The sequence below is a fragment of the Gorilla gorilla genome, chromosome 4 (genome assembly GCF_029281585.2).
Source record: "Gorilla gorilla gorilla isolate KB3781 chromosome 4, NHGRI_mGorGor1-v2.1_pri, whole genome shotgun sequence".
NCBI classification, from domain to species: Eukaryota; Metazoa; Chordata; class Mammalia; order Primates; family Hominidae; genus Gorilla; species Gorilla gorilla.
This window is the reverse complement of record NC_073228.2, coordinates 48,402,452-48,420,396: the sequence shown is the minus strand read 5'-3', so window position 1 is coordinate 48,420,396 and position 17,945 is coordinate 48,402,452. Positions and strand designations below refer to the sequence as shown.

Below are 17,945 nucleotides of genomic sequence, written 5' to 3'. Positions count from 1 at the left end.
AACCACCAATTCACTTTTTCAAATGCCAAAACAACTCCGCAGGCATGGAGGAGACCTATCTTGCAGCGCTGTAGGCCCAAGGCACCAGGGAATCCGGTCCAGCTCAGCCCTACAGCTTTGCTCAGCCCCGTCTGCACCGCCGCCCCGTGGCCAAGGGCAGTACTGCGTCCTCCAAAAGGCAAGGGCGGAGGAGGGGCCAGGGGCCTTGCCCCAGGGGCAAGCTTCTTTCTGTCCCACTGACCACACGGCAGTCTGGTGAAGTTTATGGACCCCTCTCTCAGTATAATGGCGGGTAAATATATAAATAAAATACATATGCTGGAAAGAAAACTAATACTGGTGAGATGATTCTTAAAACTCTTTATAAATGTGTAATGTAATAATAGCCGTTTCATTATTGTAAATAACCAGCTCTAGGGGCAGGTCTAGGAACTCATTATTTTCCAAGCAGTGAGGGGTATACACGACGTTTCGAGATATCCACAACCTGATGTGCCAGTGTCTGTGATTGTAATTGGTAACAAAGTTGCAGGTACTGCTAACAGTACACTCTGAATAAGAGGAAAAGCTAAATATTAGAAGTTGATGAAAGTCAATATGTAACTTTTTCCCATGCGAATTCGACTTACAGACCCCTTAGGGCGCACGGACCACAGGTTAAGGCCCCCTTGAAGGGGCACGAGTTTAGGAGAAGCTCTGGTGTGGGTTTTCAGTCCTGGAAGGTGAGCCCTGGGGTAGGCACGCGTGGGCGCTCAGAAAAGGGAAGGCAGAGGCGCCTCCCCGGCTGGGCCTGCGGAGGGATGACCCACACGCCCCTCCCCTTGCTTCCTTGGCCTGGTTTCACGCGACTAGAGGAAGTTAAAGACCCGTGTGACTGAAGAGGAGCTCACAGTTCCCAGCGTCTGCTCCCACGGTGTCCAGCGCCCAGAATGCGGCTTCTGATCCTGCTATGGGGTTGCCTGCTGCTCCCAGGTGAGATGGGGAGAGGGTCTTGGGAGGGATGTGGGGCTCATCCTTGTGGTCTGCAGGGAAAGGACCTCTTGACTGACTGATAGCCCCACCCCACCTATCCTCAGCCTCCTCAGCCCTAGGGGAGCGGGGCGGGCTGGGGGTTGGGGGAGGTGGGGTCGGCGCCGGGGCCGCACTTGCTGTTTCTGGAACCTAGAGCCAGGTTTTCTCCAGACCTGTGGGTTTCCCCTCATGGCAATGTGACTGTGAGAGTTGCTTTGCCTCTCTAATCTTAATTTTTCTACTCTGTGCCAAGCCTGGAGGCGGACAAGACACCCCATCTGGTTGCCCTGTTAAACTCAGCAAATATTTGTTGAATTTCGGCTATGCCTCTCCCCACAACCCTGAAAGATGAAGAATTATCACGTTTCATCAATTCTTTGGCTTTCTTTTTCTTTACCTTCTAACACTTAAAATCAGGATGCATCCTACAACTGATGTCAGTTGTTCAGTTGGCAATAGTGAGACCCCATCTCTACAAACAAACAAACAAACAAAATTAGCCAGGCATGGTGGTGCACACCTGTAGTCCTAGCTAGTGGGAGGCTAAGGTGGGAGGATCGCTTGAGCCCCAGAGGTCAAGGCTACAGTGAGCCATGAGCACCGTTGCCCTCCAGCCTGGGCAACAGAGTGAGATCCTGTCTAAAAACAAAACAAAACCAGGCACGGTGGCTCACGCCTGTAATCCAAGCTCTTTGGGAGGCTGAGGCGGGCGGATCACAAGGTCAGGAGATCAAGACCATCCTGGCTAACACGGTGAAACCCCGTCTCTACTAAAAATACAAAAAATTAGCCGGGCATGGCAGCACGTGGCTGTAGTCCCAGCTACTCAGCAGGCTGAGGCAGGAGAATCACCTGAACCCGGGAGGCAGAAGTTTCAGTGAGCAGACATTGGGCCACTGCACTCCAGCCTGGGCGGCAAAGTGAGACTCCATCTCAAAAACAAACAAACGAACGAACAAAACAAAACACTCAGAAACCCTGCTGGCTATCTGGCTGTCAGATTCTATCTGAATCTAGAACGCCACCCCTGCACCCCAATTCCTCAATGGGCCAGGGTTAGGAAAACAGCAACAGCCCTGCCCCAAGTTCCCCCAGCATGGGAGGGAAGTAATGGCTCTTCCAAGGCTGTCCCCAGAAGGGATGACTGAGAAAAGCCTTCCTTCCTCCTCCTAAAATGGAAGCTCTGGCCTTGACCTTGGTACATGGAGCCTGGTTTTTCCAACCTCCACTCCTGCTCCGATTTTAGGTTATGAAGCCCTGGAGGGCCCAGAGGAAATCAGCAGTTTCGAAGGGGACACTGTGTCCCTGCAGTGCACCTACGGGGAAGAGCTAAGGGACCACCGGAAGTACTGGTGCAGGAAGAGTGGGATCCTCTTCTCTCGCTGCTCTGGCACCATCTATGCAGAAGAAGAAGGCCAGGAGACAATGAAGAGCAGGGTGTCCGTCCGTGACAGCCGCCAGGAGCTCTCGCTCATTGTGACCCTGTGGAACCTCACCCTGCAAGACGCTGGGAAGTACTGGTGTGGGGTCGAAAAACGGGGCCCCGATGAGTCTTTACTGATCTCTCTGTTCGTCTTTCCAGGTAACAAATATCTCTCCTTCCCCACGCTGGGGACAGGAGCTGCAGAGGGAAGAGGGAGGGGTGGTGGGGCATAATCCTGGTACCAACATTATGGGCACTGAGTCCTCAGGGAGATCATGCAGGTCAAGCACCGAGCAAGGCTTGGGGCACAGAAGGAGCCGCCTGAGTCTCGGCCATTGTTTCACTCTTGCTGCCCAAGGTCACACCAGTAGTAGATGTCAGAGCAGGACTGGACCCAGATCTGTCCAGGGCTGGGCTCGGCGCCTTTCCTTTCTGCCCAGGTGTGCTGGAGGGAGATTTCCATAGGCTGGGTACAAGATAGACATATCAGGGGATAAAGAAGACTCCTCGCCTGCTGTCAGAGATATTCCTGAGGCCTCCCAAGGCTGGGCCAACCATTGCTGCATTCCAGACCCAGCCCACAGCATCACCTGAGCCCTGGACATGCTGGCCTCGCCCTGCTTGTGCCCTCAACTCTCCCCTCCTGGCCTCCACCTCCCCAGATATTGAAGTCCAGCCACAGGTGCTAGAGTGCCTGGGAACCAGCCTCTGGGTAGGGTGCCTGAAGGAGGGATCATTAAATGCAGGGACACTAGGGGGCCGGGGCTGGAGCTATGGGGCCTGGGTAGGGGATAAAGTACCTCTCTGGGAGCCCAGAACCCCAAGTGGACCTGCTGAGCTAAGGAGAAAGAAGCCAGAGAGGGCCCAGGGGAGTGGGAGCCTTGGTCTGCTGGCCAGTGTGGGCGAGGTACATCTTTGTATCCCCATTTCACAAATGAGGGACTGAGGCTCCAAGAGACTAAGTGATTTGCCCAAGATCTCACAGCAGGAAGTGATGGAACTGGGATTCAAACACAAGTCGTTTCCAGCTTTGATGTTTGCTTTATTCCTCTCCTAGCCCCATAGCTGGGACCTATCCCAATCCCAGGCCCATCCCTACCACCATAGCCCCTATTTTTTTTTTTATTCCTTTATCCATGGATCTTTAATTTGGGGAAATAAAGTTAAACTTGCCAAATAGCAGCAGCATCTAACCACATTGAATCTGTTCTTCATTATTTACAAGATTCTCTTATCTCTTCCAATTCTTATCAGTGTTCACATGTCATTTCTACCAGTTATGATCAAGTTCGCTTGTGTTTTAGGTTTACCCTCATTTGTAATTCTTTATTTGTGTATGACATGTGTATTGCTATAATATCCTCCTATATCAGACTCTGTTGGCCTCTCTCTGATGGCAGTTGGGATGTTGAAAATGAAGAAGACTGACGACAGTGGTGTGCTGGTAAATGTTTAACAGGCTGGGGATGCTGTCATTTTGTGGTGTTTTCCAATTTCTGTGGTGTCCATTTCTGTGGTCCAATTCCCATGGCCAATTTCCAGCCATCGACAGTTTAACAACGATCTCACCAACTCCTGAAAAGTTAACAATGAGCTCTTGTGAGTCAGTGCGAGCCATCTCCAGCACACCATTGAGTATGGTGAACCATGAGAAGAATTTCTAAGAAAGTCAGAAAAAGACAAATGTACCCACTATCATTTCTTTTTATTTATTTATTTTTATTCATTCATTCATTCATTCATTCATTCATTTTTCTGAGATGGGGTCTCACTCTGTCATCCAGACTGGAGTGCAGTGACACAATCTTGGCTCATTACAACCTCTGCCTCCCAGGCTCAAGTAATCCTCCTACCTCAGCCTCCAGAGTAGCTGGGACCACAGGCACAAGTCACTATGCCTGGCTACATTTTGTTTTTTTGTTTTTTTTTAAGATGTGGTTTCGCCATATTGGCCTGTCTGGTCTCAAACTTCTGGACTCAAGCCATCTGCCTGCCTTAGCCTCTCAAAGTGCTGAGATTACTGGCATAAGCCACTGTGCCCAGCCAGCCTACTATCATTTTCTTTTATTCATCTTTGCCTGAAGGCCCTAGGCAATGAAATATGCAAGATTAAGAAGTATAAGTCCCTGCATGGTGGCTCACGCCTGTAATCCCAGCACTTTGGGAGGTCAAGGTGGGTGGATCATGAGGTCAGGAGTTCAAGACCAGCCTGGCCAAAATGGTGAAACCCCATCTCTACTAAAAATATAAAAATTAGCCGGGCATAGTGGCAGGTGCCTGTAATCCCAGCTACTCAGGAGGCTGAGGCAGAGAATTGCTTCAACCCGGGAGGCGGAGGTTGCAGTGAGCCAAGATCGTGCCACTGCACTCCAGCCTGGTCAACAGAGCCAGACTCAGTCTCAAAAAAAAAAAAAAAAAAAAGAAGAAGTATAAATGTTGGAAAGGAAAAGATAAATACTCTGTATTTGCAAAAGATTTGATCATCTACTTAGAAAAATCCAAGAATAAACTGACCTAGTGTTACAGATTGAGTATCCCTAATCCAAAAATGCAAAATACTCCAAAGTCCGAAACTTTTTGTGTGCCAGCATCACACACACAAAGGAAATGCTCACTGGGGCATTTTGGATTTCAGATTTCTGGATTAGGGATGCTGAATCGGCAGATATAATGCAAATATTCTGAAATCTGAAACATTTCTGTTCCCAAGCATTTTGGATAGGGGATACTCAATCTGTAGAAGAGAAAGTGGTGGAGAAAGAGGCAGAGTCCAGGATGGCACACAGTCAGCAAGGACTGGGGAGGTGACAGATGGACTTGGGGAAGTGGGGACCGGAGTAGCTCCTGGGGAGTTGGTTGCATCAGGCTTCTGCCCACTGTGCTGGGCACAGAGGACAGGAATTTTTTTTTTTTTTTTTTTTTTTGAGACGGAGTCTCGCTCTGTCGCCCAGGCTGGAGTGCAGTGGCGCGATCTCGGCTAATTTTTTGTATTTTTAGTAGAGACGAGGTTTCACCGTGTTAGCCAAGATGGTCTCGATCTCCTGACCTCGTGATCTGCCTGCCTTGGCCTCCCAAGAGGATAGGCATCTTGCCCTTAAGGAGTCTCAGCCTAGCAGGGAGACCCAGTACACAAGAAATTGCAGTGTAAGTGAGCATTAGCGCCACTGGAGGCACGCACAGGGGACTGTGAGTGCACAGAGGAAAAAGAGATTTGCTGCTTCCAGGGAAGACATTACAGAGGAGTTGACCTTGAGCTTGTGCTGAAGGACAGAAAGAAGTGCTTTAGGCAGAGATGGAAAGGAAAGGCATCGCACACAGAGGAACAGCATGTCCAAGGCATGGAGGTGGGCAGGAAGCTGGTTTAGTCGGGAATAGAGGGTGACTCTATGGCTGGAGCACTGAACAGAGAAAGAGACGAGGCTGACAAGGTGGTTCAAAGCCTCAAAGCCTGAGTTTTGTTCTTTGCTTTTTTTTTTTTTTTTTTAGAGACGAAGTTTTGCTGTTGTTGCCCAGGCTGGAGTGCAGTGGCGCAATCTTGGCTCACTGCAATCACCACAACCTCTCCCTCCCGGGTTCAAGCAATTCTCCTGCCTCAGCCTCCCAAGTAGCTGGGATTACAGGCATGCTCCACCATACCCAGCTAATTTTGTATTTTTAGTAGAGAGGGGGTTTCACCATGTTGGCCAGGCTGGTCTTGAACTCCTGACCTCACGTGATCCACCAGCCTTGGCCTCCCAAAATGCTGAGATTACAAGTGTGAGCCACCACGCCCGGCCTGAAGCCTGAGTTTAAGAGGCCTCGAAAGGCATACTAAAAAGTTTGAACTTTGGCTTTTAGGCAATGGAGAGCCAGTGACTGTTCTAAGGCAGAGAGGGATGGGATCCAACACAGACTTTTGAGACAAAACTGGAGTAGTGTGAAGGGTGGCAGGGAAGAAGCAGGCTGAGAGGCAGGTGGGTCTGAGGCTCTGAGCTAGGCGGGAGGCCAGGGGGCTGCAGGAGGAGAAGACCAGGGATCTGCTGGAACCCGCCACGTGGCTCCTGGTTGGCCGAGGCGAAAGATGGCAGTGCTCTGTGCTGAGGTGGGGGGTAGGAAAACTGCCAGCTGCTCCCAAGGAAGGAAAAGGGGTTCAGAGCGGTGCCACCCCTGAGAGCAGCCTTTCCCTTTCCTCTAGGACCCTGCTGTCCTCCCTCCCCTTCTCCCACCTTCCAGCCTCTGGCTACAACATGCCTGCAGCCCAAGGCAAAAGCTCAGCAAACCCAGCCCCCAGGATTCAGTGAGTGAATGGCGATTCCGCCCCGTCCCTTGCCACCCTTCTTACAGAAGCAGCCAATGAGTGCCTGCCTGGTACCAGACACAATAGTTTATGGCCACCTAGGTGTCCCCACAAGCCTGGGAGCTGGGTTGTCCAGCTGTGGAAGTGGAGGCTCAGCAGGGTTAGGTCACTTGCTCAGGGTCACACAGGAAGTGCCAGATCCCAGAAGTGGTCACAGCCTGACCCCAAAGCTCGTATTCTGTCTATGCCATCCAGAGTCTCGGGGGCAAGCCAGAAAGGCCAGGCCTTGGGCCCTGACCTCTGGACTCATCCTGCCACCCTGCCCTTCCTGGTCTCATGGCTGCAGAAGGAAGTCAAGGCCTTACTGAGGCGCGGGTGGTTGGGGAGGGGGCACATGGTGGTGAGGGGAGGACCTGCCCTTCTGGTGAGGAAGGAGGTGACAATTGACTGGGACTGTAGGGGGAGGGCAGGAAGGTGTCCACTGAATGGTCACTGGAAAGGGTCATGGAAGCGGGGAAGGGGAGTGCTTATACCTCCTCACAGAGGGAACAAGCTGTGGGCACAGAAAGAGACTGAACATCATGCACAGCTGTGGGGTGTGCCTGATCTACGGTCTCCTTCCTCAAAATGGCTTCATCTAGATCTGTTTGCTTACTGGGGTATCCTTTAGCTGGGGATGTTCTGAGAAATGGGTCCCAGGGAGGCTAGGGTTCAGGGGTCCAGGGTCAGAAGTCAGGGATGCTGGGATGCAAGGGTCAGGAAGGATGCTGAGGCATTGCTTTTGGACTTGTAGCTTCTCCTGGGCTCTACCCGGCAGTCACCACAGCCAAGCAGGGGAAGACAGGGGCTGAGACCCCTCCATTGCCAGGGACTTCCCAGTACGGGCACGAAAGGACTTCTCAGTACACAGGAACCTCTCCTCACCCAGCGACCTCTCCTCCTGCAGGGAGCTCCCGCCCCCCCATGCAGCTGGACTCCACCTCAGCAGAGGATGCCAGTCCACCTCTCAGCAGTGGCAGCTCTAAGCCCAGGTGAGCCCCAGGTGACCAACATCCCCTTACAAGCCATCACTAAACCATAAGGTGCCTTTGAGAAAATAGGAACTCAACACTCTTTCCTCTAAGCGGACGCATCCTCTTGTCATGGCCACAGCCTGCAGCACAGAGAGTCCCTCACAGGGGCTCTTGGGCAGTGGACAGCTTGTACTATAGGAGCCAGCAGCTCTGCTGCCTGTCCAGTGTGAAGGGTCCACCAGGATCCCAGTCCTGACCTCTCTCCCTGCCCCAGCCTCAGGGACGGCCACCCCAGTTCTGGGGCTTTTGCCTGTATACTTTGCACTAAGCCCTGTGCCAAGCATGAAAATTCAGAATCCAAAAGAAAACAATTTTTTTCCTTACAACTGGAGTCCCAGCCTGAAGGATTGGTTCTTGGGGGTTGTAAATGCGCTTGGCTACCGACATCCAGGCAGCTGCTGGCAGGTTCAGGCCCTGCTGAAAGTGAATCCTGGGTTGGCAATGGGGGCAGGGATCCCTTCCAAACCAGACAGGGCTGATGGGACATCGTGGTCCCTAGTGCCCTCTGATCTCCTTGGGAGAGAGAAAGGACATGGCTTGACTCACAGTAAGAATGCCAGGATGCCCCACATGCCAGTGACACCAGCCCAGATAGAGGCCACCGGGAACTTCCCCCCACACCACTGCATGACCTAACGAGTCGCTCATTGCTTCAGGTGTCAGTTTCTCCAGTGTGAAATTGGTCCACTCCTACCTAGTTATACAGGGGTTGTGGAATTTAACAGCTGACATTGACGTGGTGCCTGGCATGTGTCTGGCACTGAACTATGCGCTTTACACATCCTGACCCATTTGATCCTCACCACAGCCATTTTACAAAGGAGGAAATTGACACCCTGGGAGGTTTAGTCGCTTATCCAAGGTATAGAAAGGTGGTGGAGCTAGAGTTTGAACCTAGACAGCCTGGCTCCAGGGTCTGCGCTAATTAAAGAATGTTTGTCAAGAGCCAATAGCACTAAATACCACCCCCCCACACCACCACCCCCCACAAGTCTCTGCTGCGTTGAATTGGATTCCACACTAGGGATTGGCTTTCTCAGCCTGTGCCTGGGACCCCCAAAGGACATAGACTCTGGCTTATCTGGTAACAGCCACTAGGCTCCTTGCGTCTCGTCTCCAGGGTGTCCATCCCAATGGTCCGCATACTGGCCCCAGTCCTGGTGCTGCTGAGCCTTCTGTCAGCCGCAGGCCTGATCGCCTTCTGCAGCCACCTGCTCCTGTGGAGAAAGGAAGGTGAGCAAAGGTGGGCGGCAGGAAGGCGGGAGGCTCACTGGGCCAGGGACCTCACTGAGACCTGCAGCTCCCCATCCAGCCCTGGAAAGACCCTGTGGGTCTCAGCGTGTCTGTCTGAGACATGAGCATCAGGAACTCTGGCCTCCCTTCTGAAGGAGCCACGAGGTAGTCAACATTAGGAAAGCAATTCAAAAGGGGAAATGGGAGAATGAAGGGTTCTCAGCTTCTTCCTGCCTGTCTAAACTGATCAAGCACTTCTCTACCTATTGATCCCAGGGAATTCATTGCCAGCTCCTTGTGTGGGAACCAACTGCCAGGGGCAATGCAGGACCAAGCACTTGAATTTGAGCAGGACAGACATTGTAACCCCACTCCTGCCACTGGGTCTCTAGAGCTGCTCAGCCCCTTCCATAGGCTGGGGCTCAAATCCCAGCTCTGCCACTTTTTAGCTGTGTGACCTCAGGCAAGTCACCTAACTGCCCTAAGCCTCATTTACCTCAAATCACAGATATACATCAAACAGAAGTAGAATACAAGCCACAAATGTAATTTAAAACTTTTGAATAGCCACATGAAAAAAAGTAAAAAGAAATGAGTGCACTTAAGTGTATTTTATTTTATTTTAATTACTTATTTTTTAGACATAGGGTCTAACTCTGTTGCCCAGGCTGCAGTGCAGTGGTGTGATCATGGCTCACTGCAGCCTTGAACTCCAGGGCTCAAGCGATCCTCCTGCCTCAGCCTCCCAAGTAACTAGGACTACAGGCATGAGCCACTACGCCCAATCTGGTGAAGTTAATTTTAATAATGTACTTTATTTAACCCAATATATCCCAAACATTATCATCCTGATATGGAATCAATATGAAAATATCAATGATACATATTCTACTTTCAAGTTTTTCATATTGAGCCATCAAAACCCAGTCTAACATGAAGTAGTCACATTTCAGTGCCTGATGGCCATGTGCAGCTCCCGGCTCCTGTGCTGGATGGCAAAGACTAAAAGGATTAACCAAAATCTCAGTAATAAGAGCTACCATGTGCCAGCCACTATCCCCAGCTTATCTTGCTTATCCCCTTTAATCTCCACACTGTGGAGTACACCCATTTTCCAGGGGGAGAAAGTGAGGCACAGAGTGGTTAAGCAGCTTGCCCTTTGTTTGCATAGCTAAGAAGTGGTGGAGCCGGGAATATAATCACAATGTCATACCCATGGAGGTGGCCACAGGGGAATCCCGGGCCTGCTTTCTGTCCCTTCCATGTGTGGCTCCTAGGAGGAAATGTGGGCTTTGTCCAGGTCCCCTCTGAAGAAGCCAGGGTGGGAGCATTCCTGGTCACAACCTCAGAGCCACTTAGCACCTTGCCTCTCAAACTTTGATTGCCAGCTAGCAGCGGTGGCAACCCTTGGTAGCCTGTTAGAAATGCAGACCCTCAGACCTTCACCCCAGCCTACTGAATTAGACTCTGCACTGTACAAAAACATCCAGGGGGTCCTATGTGCACACTAAGGCTTAAGTAGCAGTGACCTTAGCACACAGATTTATTTTCCCAGCCAGTTTCTGACCCTCATGAGATAATCTCCATGCACTGATCTCAGAAGACTGGGTCATTCCCAAGGGGCTAAGCTGGAAGGGGCTCCTCTGCCCATCTGGCTGCCTCCTCCCTCTGGGAAGCCCCTGCTCCCATGTGCAAGGGGGCCAGTCCACCTTTCTGGGAGCAGCTACAGGCCACTCCCGGCTACTCCTGGCTTCAAGGGGCTCCTCCTTCTACATCTCTTTCAGCTCAACAGGCCACGGAGACACAGAGGAACGAGAAGGTCTGCCTCTCACACTTGGTAAGGACAGAGGCATATGGAAGCCCAAGCTCAGATCCCCTTGGGGCTGGAAGTCAAGATTCCTGGGCTTTGCCTCTGTGACTTCCTACCTGGTCCTCCTTGCCTGACCTAGAGGCAGCGCTTGCTCCCCACCTTGGAGGAATCTGTGTGAGCCCCAAGATCAGCCCTTCAGGGTGTGAGCCAGACACAGTGCCCATGGGGGACTCACAGGTGGGAACCTGATTTCCCGCCAGGTGCCAGGCAGGGTGGGCTCCAGGAGCCATGTGAGCATCTTCTCCAGGCTCCTTCTTTCCATCCCCCCTTTTAGAATCACAGAACATCAGAGCTGGATCCAGATGAAGCCTTTGAGATCTCTAGCCTGACTTTTCTCTCAGTTTGAAGCAAATCGCCTTTCAGAACGCCCAGGGGTCAGGGAGCTGTTAGAGATGCACTCTCCAGGGCCCCAGACCCAGCTGAACCCTCCAGGGGTGGGGTCCAGGGACTCTGGCAGTGCTACAAACTCTAGTGTGCTTTTACAAAAGATGAGACTGAGGCCCAGAGAGGGTAAAGGTCTTGCCCATGGTCACACAGCCGGTGGTGGCCCAAACAGAGAACAGGACCCAGATTTCTTGACTCCCTGCTCTTCTCTTTCCAGAACTCCCTGATGTTTTCTCTGAGCCTGCCTTGGCTCTGAGACCAAGGTGGTGTGGCTGCTCTGGGACCCAGGCTGAGGGTGGTGCTCTGGGGACCAGGGGCAAGAGAATAAGGGTCCCTGTGCCCATTGTCTGGAGCAGGGAACCTGCCCCAAGGCCACTGCTGCAAGAAGAGACTGTGCCCTCCGAGGCCAGCACTCCAAAAGAGGGGGCTGCAGCATCGCACTTCAGGAAACAGAAGCCCCTCCTGGCCCCTCCTCCCTCTGCTGTTTACTGAGATGCCTCCACTCCATTCCTTTAAACACAAGGGCAGGAAAGCGGGGCTACCATTGCCTTCTTTCCTGGCGCCAGGGAGGACAAAAGACTCAGGCCTGGTCACCCCAAGGAGGGTCTGGGGTGGAAATGGGACTTTGGGCTGTGGCTTAGGAAGCAGCTGTTGTTGTCTCAGGAAGCTCAACAGGGCCAAAGGTAGCAGAGGAGAGTAAGGGAAAAGTCATGGAGACACATGGATGGATGGACGGTGGGTGCCACTGGCTGCCTCCAAGCCCGGCCTCCTGGCTCTGCGGGCTGGGGCCTGGGTCTCACCCCACCTAGCTCCAGAAGAGGGGCTGGGGTCCAAGGAGGCTGAGAGCGCCGGTACCAGCCACAGCTCCCATGCTACTGCCTTCTGGCAACCCTGAGAAGGGCTGCTTTGGGCTTTTTCCTGCCTGAGGCTCCTGACCCTGGCTCTGCTGAAGAGGGAGGGGACAGGAAGGGGCACGGGGCCAGCAGGCAGAGGGGCTCTAGGGGGTGGCCCCTTGTTGAGGGAAAGATGGAACAGGGCCTCCCAAGAGGGTCAGAGGCAAGAACCCTGTAAACACGATCAGGTGGGTGCTTCTGCTTTTTCTTGATTATTTCCCTTGTGGCTTCTCCATAGGATTTAGCAGAGTCTGGAGATGGAATTGAAGGGGTTTGGGGCTTTCTTTGTCCACATTCAGGTCAAAGAGGGAGGGGGATGCATTACTTATACTTTGAGAGAGCCTCACAGGGGTGTGAAAACCCTGAGGGAAGTCTTAGGGGTCAGACCAGCATTTTCTTTCCCTAAGAGATCTTGCTAGAAGGATTGCCATCCATCCGTTCGTCTGCCTCATCTTTTATTGAACACCTACTACATGTCAGGGGCTTTATATATGCCAATGAATCCTCATCATTCCCATACGAGGTAGAGTTTAGTATCCCCTTCATTTTGCAGATGAAGAAATACAGGCTCAGAGAGAAAAGGGAAATTGCCCAGTGACCCAGCCTGAAAGAGGCAGAAATGGGGAGGCTGACAGGTCTATGGGGCTGGCTGCAGAGCCCTCTGCGTCCTCCACCCTGCTGCACTGAAGTACAAGGGGTTTGAGGAATGGAGCCAAGTTCGCAGCCCAAGACTCCTCCCCCAGACTCAGGAGAAAGACCCTGGGACAGCTGCAGACCCTCACTCCTGGAAATGAATAGCCTGCTAAGCTCCGATCAGAACTCAGCCCTGGCTTCCCAAGACTTCCGTCTTTCTTTACTAGGTTTATTACTAGTACCTAGAAGCAGGGGCTCTGATATATATCTCGCATATTTAGCAACCCAGAAAATGCCTCCATGCTTGCTGGAACAGGGCCGATCGTCCACAGTGGAGGCAGAGGGGCAGGGGAGAGGTTGCAAATCACACCAGACTTGCGATAGTGGGCCTGGCTGCTGCCTAGGTGTGCCGTTTGGCCTCTGCACTGCGAGGCTCTTTCCTCAAACTCGGTCACCCTGGAACAGGTGACACTTCTGCAGCTGCTGGTGGTCCAGGGTCAGTAGTGGCTGGGTTATAACCAGATTGCAAAGCTGTAAATATGGACTCATGGGTCTGATGTCAGGAGTCCTCTGGTGTAGCCCCAGGTCTGCCCTGCACCAAGGCCCCCTCTGTCCTCACCATGGGCAGGGCTAGGAGGGACCAGGGCCCTAAGTGGCAGCATTTGGGAATTGCCTTACCCGTCCCAGTGCCCTCATCCACCACCCACACTTCCCCCAAGGAATTCTGCTCTAATTCCTACCTTGTCCCCAGAAGGCTGAAGATGTCATCCCTGTGTTTCTTTTCTTTGGTATATATTTTATCTTTTTAATTTAAGGTTTTAGAGAAATGGGGTCTCACTATGTTGCCCAGGTTGGTCTCAAATTGCTGGGCTCAAGTGGTCCTCTAGCCTCAGCCTCCCAAAGTGTTGGGATTACAGGCAAGAGCCACCACACCCAGGCTTCATCTTAGCATTTCTAACAAGATTTGGCTCAAACATCTACCTCTGCCCCCATCCACAGCAGCTAGGTATTGAGAGAAGCTGGGCCCCGGTTAGTAGACCATGGACACCGAGCCCAAGAGGAATGTGTCACACACCCTGCCAGGATGGCAGCAGGGTATAGGGAAAGAGCTTGGGTCTGCGGTCAGACAGTCTCCAGTATGAGTCCCAGCTCAGCCATTTGCCAGCTGTGTGATGTCAAGCAGGTTGCATCACCTCTCTGAGCCCCTGTTGCCATAGCTCACATAGTTGTAAATAGGAAAGAGTGAGATGATATACCCTATACATGCCCAGAAAATGGGAGCTTCTTTCTCTGGCATCAGTGCCCATTTGACCATGGGATTCACTGTCCAGGAAACCTCAGGGCAGCCTGTGGCCTTGGGAGTCTTGGCTGGGGACCTTGGCCGGCTCCAGCCTCTGCTCCGCCCACCTGCTAGGGAAAGGCCTGAGATGGACGGGCCTGGCGTTCCTCGTCTGAGGACCCATGGGAGCAGCCAGGCCCGGGTCAGAATATGGGCTTCCCCACTGACCCTGGACTACCTGCTCTCTTCCCTGGGCCGTGGTCTCCTCATCTGATGGATAATGGATTGCTCAGACCCATCATCTCAAGAATTTTTCATCTGTCCCTTGTTAATCGATGAATCTCTGGCGTGTCCAACTTTGCTGTCTCTTGGCCTGTTACAAAGAACCTGCAGCCTGCATGATCTTTCTGCTTTAAAGGATAGAAAATAATGAAAACAAATCAGTCATTCCAGAATTTCTCATTGGTTGAGTGGTAGGATGCTATTATGAATATTATAATCCCAAAGGACAAATTCTTACCTAGTTTTACAGCTGAGGAAACTGAGCTTCAGAGAGGTGAGACAGCTTGTCCTTCCTTGGACAAGGCAGGAAGGAAGGAAGTGGCAGAGGCATCCAGGAGCTTAGTATTCTCCCCTCCCAGCACCTCCCTGCCTTGCCCACCCCTCCCACGTTTCCCTCATCTTGCTTGGGCTTGGCTGGGCTAGCAGACCATCCCTGCTGCCAAGAACAGGCTGTTCTGACCAAGTCTCTGTTATAGCCACTGGGGAATGGCCGGGACCCAGAGGACGCTGTGATCAACCTTGCAGGGCCCATGGGGTCTCTCACCATCCCTGAGCCCTCTCCCAGCCTCTACACAGAGATCCAGTATCTAAGCCAGGTATGGACAGAAGGGCCCTGGGAAGGGAGGGGCTGAGGAGCCACCTTGCCTGCCTCCGCTCTGACAATTAGAGGAAGTGGAAGGAGGCCTTTTCCTCAGCATCTGCTCCCCAAACCCCACACCCCCGCATCTACCCACCTTCCCCATTCAGAGCCATAGGCCTAGCCCATTTCACCTGGGAAGCCAGAGCTTTTGACCTCACATCCTCTTTTTTTCCGGTCCAGAAAATTCCTGAATAGCTTGTTGGGAGTCACAGCTGACAGTGCTGTGGGCTGGCAGGAGGCCACAACTGTGCCAGAACCCAGCCTGGGGCCTTGAGGGCACCCCGGGGGAGGGATGGATTGGGGTCATGAGAGACCATGAATCAAAGCCTGGGAGTTCTGGGGAGGAGAAGTTGTTAGGTCCTGTGCCCCTGCAGATGGACGGAGGGCTGGAACTTGTGGAAAAGGCTGGGTGGACGCAGCAGCTACCTGGGGACCACCCCTCACACCTCCCACCCCTTCATCTGGGTTCTGCTCTCCAAACCCCACTGTTGTCTTTACAGACTACGGAGGAAAAGGAAGCCCCTTCCCAGGCCCCTGAGGGGGACGTGATCTCAATGCCTCCCCTCCACACATCTGAGGAGGAGCTGGGCTTCTCGAAGTTTGTCTCAGTGTAGGGCAGGAGGCCCTCCTGGCCAGGCCAGCCGTGAAGCAGTATGGCTGGCCGGATCAGCACCGATTCCCGAAAGCTTTCCACCTCAGCCTCAGAGTCCAGCTGCCCGGACTCCAGGGCTCTCCCCACCCTCCCCAGGCTCTCCTCTTGCATGTTCCAGCCTGACCTAGAAGCGTTTGTCAGCCCTGGAGCCCAGAGCGGTGGCCTTGCTCTTCCGGCTGGAGACTGGGACATCCTGATAGGTTCACATCCCTGGGCAGAGTACCAGGCTGCTGACCCTCAGCAGGGCCAGACAAGGCTCAGTGGATCTGGTCTGAGTTTCAATCTGCCAGGAACTCCTGGGCCTCATGCCCAGTGTCGGACCCTGCCTTCCTCCCACTCCAGACCCCACCTTGTCCTCCCTCCCTGGCGTCCTCAGACTCAGTCCCACGGTCTCCTGCATCAGCTGGTGATGAAGAGGAGCATGCTGGGGTGAGACTGGGATTCTGGCTTCTCTTTGAACCACCTGCATACCAGCCCTTCAGGAAGCCTGTGAAAAATGTGATTCCTGGGCCCCACCAAGACCCACCAAAACCATCTCTGGGGCTTGGTGCAGGACTCTGAATTTCTAACAATGCCCAGTGACTGTCGCACTTGAGTTTGAGGGCCAGTGGGCCTGATGAACGCTCAGACCCCTCCAGCTTAGAGTCTGCGTTTGGGCTGTGACGTCTCCCACCTGCCCCAATAAGATCTGCTCTGTCCACGACACCAAGATCCAGCTGGGGACTCCCCTGAGGCCTGCCTAAGTCCAGGCCTTGGTCAGGTCAGGTGCACATTGCAGGGATAAGCCCAGGACCGGCAGAGAGTGGTTGCCTTTCCATTTGCCCTCCCTGGCCATGCCTTCTTGCCTTTGGAAAAATGATGAAGAAAACCTTGGCTCCTTCCTTGTCTGGAAAGGGTTACTTGCCTATGGGTTCTGGTGGCTAGAGAGAAAAGTAGAAAACTAGAGTGCACGTAGGTGTCTAACACGGAGGAGAGTAGGAACAGGGCGGATACCTGAAGGTGACTCCGAGTCCAGCCCCCTGGAGAAGGGGTCGGGGGTGGGGGTAAAGTAGCACAACTACTATTTTTTTTCTTTTTCTATTATTATTGTTTTTTAAGACAGAATCTCGTGCTGCTGCCCAGGCTGGAGTGCAGTGGCACGATCTGCAAACTCCACCTCCTGGGTTCAAGTGATTCTTCTGTCTCAGCCTCCCGAGTAGCTGGGATTACAGGCATGCACCACCACACCTGGCTAATTTTTGTACTTTTAGTAGAGATGGGGTTTCACCATGTTGGCCAGGCTGGTCTTGAACTCCTGACCTCAAATGAGCCTCCTGCTTCAGTCTTCCAAATTGCCGGGATTACAGGCATGAGCCACTGCGTCTGGCCCTATTTCCTTTAAAAAGTGAAATTAAGAGTTGTTCAGTATGCAAAACTTGGAAAGATGGAGGAGAAAAAGAAAAGGAAGAAAAAAATGTCACCCATAGTCTCACCAGAGACTATCATTATTTCATTTTGTTGTACTTCCTTCCACTCTTTTCTTCTTCACATAATTTGCCGGTGTTCTTTTTACAGAGCAATTATCTTGTATATACAACTTTGTATCCTGCCTTTTCCACCTTATCGTTCCATCACTTTGTTCCAGCACTTCTCTGTGTTTTACAGACCTTTTTATAAATAAAATGTTCATCAGCTGCATATTCCATCCTATCAGTGTGTCTCAATTTATTTAACCAATAGTCTATCACTCAATATTTAATTTGCTTCCATTTTTGCTATTGTAGATAAGTGTGGGTGAAATTTGCCTGGGGGTTTATCTGCATTGGGAGATTTCTTTTCCTTTTTCTTTTTTTTTTTTCTTGGAGACAGAGTCTTGCTCTGTCGCTCAGGTTGGAGTTGAGTGATGCAATCTCAGCTTACTGCAACCTCCAGCTCCCTGACTCAAGCCATTCTCCTGCCTCAACCTCCCAAGTAGCTGGGGCTGCAGCCATCTGCCGCCACGCTCCGCTAATTTTCGAATTTTTAATAGAGACGGGATTTCACCATGTTGGCCAGGTCTTGAACTCCTGACCTCAAGTGATCCGCCTGCCTCAGCCTCCCAAAGTGCTGGGATTACAGGCATGAGCCACTGCACCTGGCCGGGAGATTTCTTAAAGAAGGATTTGCATGCATGGAAGTGCCAGGTCATAGGGAGTGAACATTTTTAAAGTTACTGATGCCTCTTGCTAAACAGCTTTCTGGAGTGGCAGCACCAATTTCACCCCCGCCAGACCCTTGCAATCTGTTTCTTGAAGTCCTCTGCACCTGTCCCTGCTGG

At 52.2% G+C, this 17,945-nt stretch overlaps 1 protein-coding gene across 5 annotated transcripts; it reads left to right on the top strand.

Moving 5' to 3' along the window:
- Positions 1-207: 207 nt before the first annotated feature.
- On the top strand, positions 208-17,333 carry CD300LG (CD300 molecule like family member g). 5 transcript variants are annotated; one of them, XM_055388000.2, is made up of 8 exons: positions 208-972; positions 2,258-2,593; positions 6,609-6,710; positions 7,657-7,741; positions 8,904-9,016; positions 10,801-10,853; positions 14,834-14,953; positions 15,498-17,333. In XM_055388000.2, exons 1-8 carry the CDS (start codon positions 930-932, stop codon positions 15,609-15,611), a joined length of 966 nt encoding a protein of 321 aa, XP_055243975.2. In that variant the 5' UTR covers positions 208-929; the 3' UTR covers positions 15,612-17,333. The 5 variants fall into 5 exon arrangements, with proteins under 5 accessions (XP_055243975.2, XP_018881710.2, XP_018881712.2 ...); XM_019026165.3 differs by having other exon boundaries at positions 7,504-7,741; XM_019026167.4 differs by lacking the exon at positions 6,609-6,710.
- Positions 17,334-17,945: the final 612 nt, after the last annotated feature.

What these genes read in the sequence shown, in the direction of transcription:
- CD300LG (XM_019026165.3), top strand. Translation starts at nt 930, where the DNA reads ATGCGGCTTCTGATCCTGCTATGGGGTTGCCTGCTGCTCCCAG. An exon ending in AACCCAGCCCCCAGGATTCA is followed by an intron (nt 6,711 to 7,503) that starts GTGAGTGAATGG and finishes TTGGACTTGTAG; the next exon opens with CTTCTCCTGGGCTCTACCCG. An exon ending in AGTGGCAGCTCTAAGCCCAG is followed by an intron (nt 7,742 to 8,903) that starts GTGAGCCCCAGG and finishes TCTCGTCTCCAG; the next exon opens with GGTGTCCATCCCAATGGTCC.